General features: G+C 43.1%; 1 protein-coding gene across 1 annotated transcript in view; it reads right to left on the minus strand.

Annotated features, from left to right (window-relative positions):
- Positions 1-9,709, minus strand: part of LOC120060668 (endoglucanase-like) — a 30,151-nt gene extending 20,442 nt beyond the window's left edge. Inside the window, exon 1 of the mRNA XM_039010060.1 lies at positions 9,476-9,709. Coding sequence (XP_038865988.1) covers positions 9,476-9,557 — 82 coding nt within the window. The 5' untranslated portion in view covers positions 9,558-9,709. The remainder of the gene's footprint in view (positions 1-9,475) is intronic.
- Positions 9,710-10,143: the final 434 nt, after the last annotated feature.

A 10,143-nucleotide genomic window follows, 5' to 3' on the forward strand; every position in this document is an offset into this window, starting at 1 on the left:
ATTCCATAAGTGTTATTTCATAGTTGATGTCTTCACTATTATTCTAAAATATTCTAAAATAGTAAACCTTGAATGAGTAGGTGTGTCCAAACATTTGACTGATACTGTATGTCGGCTCAATTGGTAATTACCTTTAAATTTCAATTGCGCTATAAAACTGAAGTCTCATGTGTTCTCCTAATAGAGCCCCCCCCCCCCCCCCCCCTCAGACCAGGGTGGATTTCCAGGGAGGCTGAAAAGGGATCCCATTCCTACTAGTCAGCAAGTCAACAAAGTCCATCTGTACTGGTCACTGTGGGGACGACTCCTTGAAACAAAGAACATTACAGTTCAAGTCCCGTTGATAGGATAGTCTCGAACAAGTTAAAATCAGCATAAAAAAACAATAGCAGAATTGGTCAGCAGCCTGTAAAACGACTGCTATCCACTGCGGCAACATCTTAGTGTTTTTAGCGACAGACGGTGGAATGTTATGATCCATGCACATCCTTGGACAGGATATGTCTCTCACGGCACGCGGCATGCTGAGACTTCACTAAGCCTCAGAGGTGAGTATGCTGGGGCCATCGATAATACCCAGCAGGCCTCCCATAGAAACACACACAGCAGGTTCACCAATTACCTCATAACGACAGAGAGCCATCACTCATAGGCTACATGTAAGGTTCTATACTGCCACAGGCATATTTCTATATATTGTGACTGTCACAACTTTGTTGTGGACTATGCCAAAAATCGATTTCCATAAATCTGCTTTTGAAATCCATTCTAGGGCAAAAAGGCCTGAATGTGGATGAGGCTTTGTTATAAGCTTAATAAATGGGCATGGTATTTTTCCAGCACTAACAACGCTCTCATCAAAATAGTTTGGGCAGGCAGCCCCTCCGTAACTTAAGCCTCTGTTTCCTAAATAGTCCATTCATCTCATTACTGAAGGATAGGGCTCCTCGCTCCTCTACACCAAAGTTGCATCCCAAGTGGCAACCTATTCCCTACATAGTGTACTACTTATTTACCAAGGTCCATAGAGCTCCAGTCAAAAGTAGTGCATTATGTAGGGAATAGGGTGCCATTTGGGATACAGACCAAATACCAGCTGCTCTGACAGGCCTGTTCCTCGCCTCACAGCTCCCACTGTCAGAACCAAAGCTGCCTGGGCTGTTACTGTTGCTGAGTGCAGATGTTGCTGGATGAGTTCCCACAGCTTTTTGACATCAGAGTGGGAAGAGAATGGGGAGAGGCTGTGTTTAGGATATCTACATTTATAGTCCTCCTCCACTGGCGGGCTTTATGCAGTGGTTTAGGGAGTGAAGAATAAAAGACTGACTGGTTAAACGCCCTGATTACCCCGCACATAGAGACCTTCCCAGACACCAGGGCCCCTACACACACACACACACACACACACACACACACACACACACACACACACACACACACACAGAGAGAAAGTGCCATTGAAAGCAGGAACAGGATGTAATCGTATGTTTTAAATTAGCCAGCAGCATAAAGGGCCCCAACGACTTTCTAGCTGGACATTAATTACCAGGAGCAATTACTCTAGCAGTGAAAGGGCCTCAGCCAACCCTCATTAAAAATCCTTTGTTCCCCAGGCTAAACGAAACACCCTTGAGAGCCTTGCCTCACTCTGCCTTCTCTTGACAAGCATGTCTTGCCTTAGATGTACACTTGCCATACACTTACTGTTCTTGTAAACCCACTGTGGTTTTCTATTCTGACAATCTGTGACATCAAATGACCATGAGTTAAATCTGTGATAAGGTTTCAACACAGAGGCTGAGCTCATGTAAGCATTGGCGAAAGACGCACAGACACAGCGTGAGTCCATGTCGATGTTTTGAAATGTCCCCTAATTTCATGGTTGTTCATTAGATTCACTGACTTTAGTCTGGAGGAGTGTTGTCTAGAAGCTCCCAAAATGTTTCTGCTCTCTAGCAGGTTGCGGTGGTGAGTTGAAATGAAAGAGAACTTGGCGGAGAGGAGAATGCTGTTGCTCCTTGGTATAATCCCAAATGGCACCATAATTCCGTATGTAGTGGAATAATTTTGACCAGGGCCCATAGGGCTCTGTTAAAAAGTAGTGCACCATGTTGGGAAGAGGGTGGTATTTGGGATGCAGATTTTGTTAAAGCCTCAACAGCTGTAAAACTAGAAAATATCAAACCAAAATGCTCTTTTTCAATACATGACAATAACAGTCAGACATAAATAAGGAACAAAAACATTGCTAGAAACAGTCATAATGAGGAGAGCAATATTTGAATGGTAACACACCGTCTCTAATTCATTAAGACTGTTTAGCTTGGTAAATATTGTTGCTAGAGTCTACAGTATTTTGTCTTTGTCCAGTCCCTTGTCCTAGAAAGGTAATTGTCGGCAGTAGTGATTGTGCTTAACCTTGGGTTTGTTGCCTTCGTTTAAGTTTTGATAGAAGCCAATGCCCAAATGGAGATTTTCTGTTGAAGAGAACAGCTCTTTGTTATTGGAGGAGGTCTTTGTTATGTTGTCCAGAGTTGGAGGTAATCGATTGGACAAAGGGGAGCGGTTGTGTTTATTTGTGAGAATTTCCTGTGGAACCCTCTAGAAATGACACCGACAAACAAGATGATTTCAACTTCATTTTGACACATATTCGTTTTAACAAAACCACTGAGGAAACTGCCAGTTAACTGTAATCCAGCTCTAGTCCAAAGAGGACACACACCCAACACCCTGCTCTCACTCGGTAATAAGACCGTTATCTGCCAGCCGGTGACGTAAAAATCCCCACACCCCCCTCTGGAGGATGTGAGTCCAACGTTAACCATTCTGACTTGGGACCGATGGAATGCTAGTCAATAGCAGAGGGCCATGAGAAAAAAAGTGACAATATTCTGCCCTTGTTTATGTTGGCCGGAGATGTTGTCTGAGAGCATTGCAGAGTCAAAGCATGGAGACTTGAAGGGCACAATCTTATCTCCCCATTGGGTATGGAATGCCTCTCCTTAAACTGAACTTTGTATTTTGTCCGTTAGTTTATATCACAGAAAAGAGATTCAGAACCGATCCCACTCCAACTACTGGTACTCCGGCGTCCAACCGGCTCAAACATAGAGCCATCACTCCTCTTTGTGTTGGTCTTCACTGTGCTGCTTTGGGTGTCCATATTTTTTCCAGACTTTATGCTTCATGCCACCCTGAATGTCTAGCCGGCCTATCAAAACATCAATCAAGTGGTTGCCATAGAGACAAAATACTCAGACATGTAAAAGGATGTGTTGTGAGGAGAGCCAAGGATTGGAATTCCCCCAAATAATAGGAATGCACATTGTGTCTGTCCCTCTTCAGCCATTTGGAATGGATGCAAATACTTTGGAATACAATGGCTCACGCCACTATGCCACAAGCACTGAATTAGTGACACATTTAGCAGCTACTGGAGTACCAACCCAACCGTGAAATTAAAACACATTCAAGTGTATTTTCTCTTCTCCATATAGCTGTAAAGTTAGAGCTAGATTCCCCCCTCTCTACAGATGCTAAGGCTCCTCACATTCATGTATTCCAAGAGGCGTTGATATGACATCATGCAGCATTTATGACCCAGTCCATTTCAGTGATGCATATTTGAGACTGTCTAGATGCTGAATCAAAGCAATGGGAAACGGAAACAAACGCTATCAGTGTTCGTGATGAAAGTGCGTAGTTTAAACAGCAGGCTTGGATATGAAGAGAACGTTAGGTTAGCTTAACACACATTTAACACACCATTGAGTTGATTCAGAGTACGGTTACATGCAGTGGCGATTTGTGCATGTAAATCATGGTGGGGCAAAAAACAAAACAAAGTGGGATGCATGCCAGCAAAGCCACAACACAACACTAAACAATACATGAATTGCACTATAACGGTGACAAACGGCGCCCACAAACTGTTAGGGCCTACATAAAGCTGTCCCAACAGCAGTCCCAACATTTTACCACTGCTACACCTGGCTATCAGCGGAATCTTGTCTGGCAGCAAAACAGTTAATTCAGCCTCATTTACTGCCTTTAAAAAAAAACATAGCTGATATGGCTGACTTGCTTAAACAAAATGCTGTTTCTACTGACAATTGAGATGTACAAACAATGGCATAAGGGGACGACAAGCGGATAAGAGTCTATCTATAATTTCGATTAAGACATTAATGAGCGAGCCAGGATGGACGTAGTCAATAACTAACCCTAACCCAGCTTACTACACAACATACACTTAGTATTACTTTCTTAGCTACAGTATACATATCTCCCTGGCATATTACATAATTTATGCAGCAGCATATAAGACATTTTTCACAAGTGGCGCAGTGGTCTAAGGCTCTGCATCTCAGTGCAAGAGGCCCCACTACAGTCTCTGGTTCGAATCCAGGCTGGATCACATCTGGCCGTGATTGGGAGTCCCATAGAGCGGCGCACAATTGACCCAGCGTCGTCCGGGTTTGGCTAGTGTAGGCTGTCATTGTAAATAAGAATTTGTTCTTAACTGACTTGCCTAGTTAAATAAAGGTTACATTTAAAAAATGTAAATGTGCGGCGGTCCTTCATTTCATCAACGAAAGAGAATGAGGCCGGATTTACAATTCCGAGTTGGATGACCGTTCAAAACGTATTTTCCCAGTCTGAGCTCGTTAGCCACTGTCACCGATTCCTTTCAAACCACTCACTGTTGAATTTGCGACTTGTTGTGTAATGTTTATGTCCAATGAACGATGAGCACCGATACATTTTATCTATAATTTAAAAAGGATTTGCCAGTAGATTGTCGACTTGATTCATGATTACTGCTAGCTAAGATTTTCAAAGTTAGATGTTGACATGATCAGTCCAATCAAAGCTACTGTACATATAACGTGATTTGATGTCATTTTATCTGTGGCCAATGACCTTGAGCCTTCTTGGAAGGGCACTACTAATGTAACTATGGCAGGACCCAAAGGGCTTGAACTTTCGATGTCTACCCTTACTAAGGATTTACACTTGGTGGTGATGTAGTGTCCCCATGAGTGACAGAACACTAAGCCAATCACGGCGCAACGCTCCTATTTTCTGCTAGCTTGCCCCACCACCACAGAAAGCACTGAGCTATGCTGAAAAACCTGCATTTTGGAGTTGCCTTACTCAAGAAAACAAGAGAGACCATGTTTGTATGCGGCTTTATTAACTCAATGATATATATTTTTTTTTACATTGTTTGCAAACTGATGTGACATGTATTAATGCCAAAATAATAATATTTTTTTTTGCTAAAAATGTGGGGCTCAAAACAGTTGGGGTAGAGCCCCACATGCCCTGAATGACGGGTCGCCACTGGTTACATGCACACAATAATATGATCATTGTGAATATTCAGATTAATATAGTTTTATTTAAATGTTTGCATGCTTTGTAAGAAGAACGATTTCCCTAATAACCCTGTTTACATGGACACATCTGAAATCAGACTACCTGATAGGACTTAAATGCAGGAAAATCGGCAATCAAAATAAAACGTTGTACCACAGCAACCATGCTATTTTTGAGAAGCCTTTTCCCCAAAATAACAGACATATAAAGTTTGTGTGTGAAAACTATTTTTAAGACGTATATTTTGAGTTTTTCAGAACTCACTTCACTCGCGCATAAGAGGGAGGCTTGTGCTGCTGGTGCTGGCACCTGCGTAGTTCAAATACACCGCGGGAACACGATTGAACCTGAACCTGATCATCTGAAAGACTGCTCAGAAAATCAGGTGTTTTAAATCGCCGTTTTCGATTTTGACTATTATGATTATCGAATTATTAGTGTGTATAAAAAATGTTCCAACAAGCTAAAGCAACGTTCTGGGAACCTTTACAGAACAGCCAAAATGTGTTCTGCTAAAGTTCTTTTAACATCAGGTGAATGTTTTTTTCACCCTAAAATAAACATTTTAGAATCATCCACACAAACTGGACAGTTTTTGTGTTTTGGGAACATATCTTATCCCACAACTTTATGAAACATTCTGGGAACCTTTTAAAGAACAGATTAAATGTTTTCTATGAACGTTCTTAGAACATCAGGCAAATATTTGATACAAAAAGTCTATAATCATCAGCACGACTGGACAGTTTTTGTGTTACAAGAACATTTGCAGCGACCTAATGAATGTTGTGGGAACTTCCACAAAACCGATTTTGGTTGTCTGGGTTGTTGGTCTCAGTGGTTGACACCTCTAAAAAGGTTTGCATTGGCATTCCTGCTGCGACATCTGAGCCCTGCATCCACCACTGGAATGCATGGCCTTCTGTGGTCAGGTGCTTAGGAGCCCTAAGGACTACAGTTACAGAGGACTCCCATCTCAGTTACCCACAGTAAACCTTGAGTCACTACAGCCATGCTGCAACTGCTGCAGATAACGGCCCAACTAACTGTAGCTTCCAACTGTAACTCACCACAGTGGAGCTCCAGTGTCGGGGGGGGGGGGGGGTCATGTGGTTGACCTCAATGATATCTCCCCAGAGGCATCAGGCTATCCACAAACATGCATGTTTGTATGAAAGATAAGCCCAGTGGCCCCTGGGAAATGAGTTTATTAGTTTCCAGATATATCCAGAGGCCTGTACTGTAATGGCTCATGTTTGGCTCTTTTGAGTAGAAGCACAAACAAGGTCATTTAATAGAACTCTGGAATCAGCTGCCTCTCCTCCTCGGGTTGATGACATCACTGGCCCTAATCCCACTGTGTCATTGATTAAACCTTATCCACAGCAAATACCCTCCAAGAACAAGACCACAACTGTCCTCTGGACTGATGCTGGATTCATCAACTTACCAAGACATGATAAAAAAAACTTTCCCAATATAGATACAATGTTAATTCACTGTGAAACATTAAAATAGTATTTTAGTGGAACTTAACATCCAACCTCTTCATGTAGTTTAGAAAAGGGACAGATAAGTGTCAATAACGGGGGGCTGATATGGAACACAGGGCCTCTCTATAGACTCATTAGGGGCGTGAATATCTTTACATTTCAACATCAGTACCACCAGCTTCTACAAAACATGCCAATGATCTAGGCCGTACACACAGAACTGAATTACCCTGGCAACAATCTACAGCCGTTTATGCTCTGGGTTTGGCAGAGGTTTTTCAAATGTGTTCCAAATGCTGAGCATTCATTGGCAAATTCACATAGCGGTGCCTTTGGCACAAGTGTCAACTATGTTGCAGGTGAGTGTGACCAGTGGAGCGTGGTTGGCTGTGTCTGGAATGGGGGAGGAGATAGGGAGGACTTGTGGCAACACCACTGTGCTATTGATTCTCTAAGTGAAAAGCAAGAGCTGAAAAAGCTGCTAACCTGAAACGGGAATGGTAACATTTTACTGACGTACAGTAATGTTCTGATTCTAACAATTTCACAATATAAACCTAAATAGTTGATTGATAGTTGAAGATCTAACCATTTGTTAGGGTACTCGCCAATAATACAATCAAAAGGAAAAATCACAGTATAGCTGTTTAATGCCAAAAGTAAACCGCATCCTTCATGACCTATGGGGGGGCAGTCACTAAATGAACTTCCATTAAAATCTTGTGAATCTAATAACCAGACTGCTGCAATTGGCATGTGTGACGACCCTCCCACTCTGTCTGCCATATTCTTTCTCTTTGCTCTTGTTTTCCTTATTAGGATGTCGGCGGCGGAGCTGGGAGGGTCGTCAGCGACATGGGACACACCTTGGCCCGGGTGTGTCCCGGGATAAATGCACCTCTTCCCCATTCATTGAGGAGACTCTTTCCATGCAGACACACTGATAGATTTTGGTTGTGGCATTTTTGTGGCTGTTTGTTTGTTTGTTTGCTTTGGCACCTTTCAACACCCCTCATTATCACATTTATGCATGCAACCACTCACTTACACTGCTTACTGACTACACACACCATTGTTAATTGTATTTAGTTTACTTTAGTTAAGGAATAACAAAATATATTTATTATCTCCACATTGTCTCCCTTTTTGTTACGAACTTCGAGCAGGTTCGTGACACATGTGCCATGCGTATAGAGCATGTTCTAAGGACATGTTCTGGTCCACTTTGGAGTAACATTAAGGCTTTCATCGTTTATTTTCCTCCTCCTGGTTAGTCTGGCATAGTGTTCACAATGTGCCAGAGAACTAATGTTTTACTGTCCTAGTGCCCAGATGAGCCAGTACTAAGCTGTTGAGAGTCATCCCGGACCAACACCAGTCCCACCGGTCTCCTCTCCAAGCCGTAACACTATGCAATTATCATCTATATTAACAGACTTAACAGTGGGATTTGGACCAGACTGCTGAACCTTCTACCCTCACCTTCCCAACATGAGGGGAAAAGAGGTCCCTGTTTAAACAGAAATCCCCACCACACATACAGTTTGACGGTTGCCACCACCTAAGGGGCGTCCCTTAAGGGACCTATTTTTACTCCCTGCTGAATCAACAGATAATGTATGGTCAATTCCCCATCACACACACATCCTGCATCTTCAGAAGACAAGCAGGAATCAGACACAGGATAAGCTTCCTTCTCTTATTAAACTTCTGGACACAGATGGAAAGACCCCCAAACACACTGCAGAGATGCCGATTGTACTCCCAGAAGTATATTTCCCCATTTAAAAAGATTACATCTGAATAACTTAACGCTTAATGGACCTCCATGTTTCAGAAATGAGCAGAGCCCGTTTTGGAAAAAGCTTGCTCTCCACCCATACACACACACGGCAGATAGACCAGCGGTTAGAGCATTGGGCCAGTAACAGAAAGGTCACTGTTTCGAATACTCGAGCCGACAAAGGTGAAAAAGCTGTCAATGTGCATTTGAGAAAGGCATTTATCCCTACTATGGCTGACCCTGTAAAACAACATATTTCACTCCGCCTATCCGGTGTATGTGACAATAAAACATCTTTATGTTCACACACACACAAACCCTTCTCAGGATGTAGTCTCTAATTATTCTCAACGGCAACTTTCCACTCCAGAGCAGTTGCATGAGGCCCCTTTGTCAGCTGGCCACCGCTACAACTTTTCACCAGCCCTATAATGCTCCAAACTGCTTCATGTCACATAATAACACAAGCATTACTGAACACACTTGTGAGAAAACTCACATGCTATTTAAGGTGCTGGAAATGACATCATGGTACATTTGATTGGCACGTTCACATCTTGGCATAGAGTTTAAGTTACGAGATCATGTTGCATCATCCTACTTGCTCACAAACTCTCTCTCCCTTACTATGCCTTTTTTCATCTTCTAACTCTCTCCTAGCTTCTCAGATTCAGAGAGACTACAAGGTTCCGTTTACTGAGGTGCCATGCTTACAGAGTTCGCTTACTGACTCAACCATAGTTTAAGACTGAGCATGTAAGACACAGATAACTTAAGAGCCAGGTGGAGAGGCTTAAAGACGTGTAGTACTCACTGTGTAGGAGCAGAGTACAGAGAAGCAGGGCTAGAGCCATCCCTCTCCAGGACCCATTCATTCTTTTCATGGACACAGCCATCCTCCAGTCCTTGGTGAGCCGCAGTGTGTGTGTCTGTAGAAGTGTGTGAAAGAGAGTGATGAATGAGTGAGTGAGGGCTGGGGGAGTCGCGTGTTTCCTGTGCTCACAGAGCGGGACAGACTGGCAGGATAAAGCGTGGCTTATGCTCTGCTGGTTTCATATGGCCTCTCTCCTTTGCTCCCCTCTCTCTCTCTCTCCCTCCTTCTCAGTCTCCTTCACCACACCCCTTTTCTTACTGGCTGAGTTGAACTCTTCTCATGCAGCTGGACATTTTCGTGTGTGTGTGTGTGTGTGTGTGTGTAGAAAGGGATTCAGGGCGTGAGCAGGGCGTAGTAGGTCTGTGTGAGTGGTAATATAATCCGGGTGTGCATCATCACATCTGTCTATTCAGAATTTGTGCGCTGTTGTCTGGATCAGTAAACCTATCCAGCTATTGCTGAGAGTGGTATGCCATCTAAACTGTACTGTGCATTCTTTTAACGATCCCTAAAATCAAGCTTTACGATACCAGTGAACTAGCACCTCCGCTGTATATTTGGAGTAGACCACAACATGACTCGCTGTATCTACCCCTAACTGAGACATC

The sequence above is a fragment of the Salvelinus namaycush genome, chromosome 16 (assembly GCF_016432855.1).
Source record: "Salvelinus namaycush isolate Seneca chromosome 16, SaNama_1.0, whole genome shotgun sequence".
Classification (NCBI taxonomy): domain Eukaryota; kingdom Metazoa; phylum Chordata; class Actinopteri; order Salmoniformes; family Salmonidae; genus Salvelinus; species Salvelinus namaycush.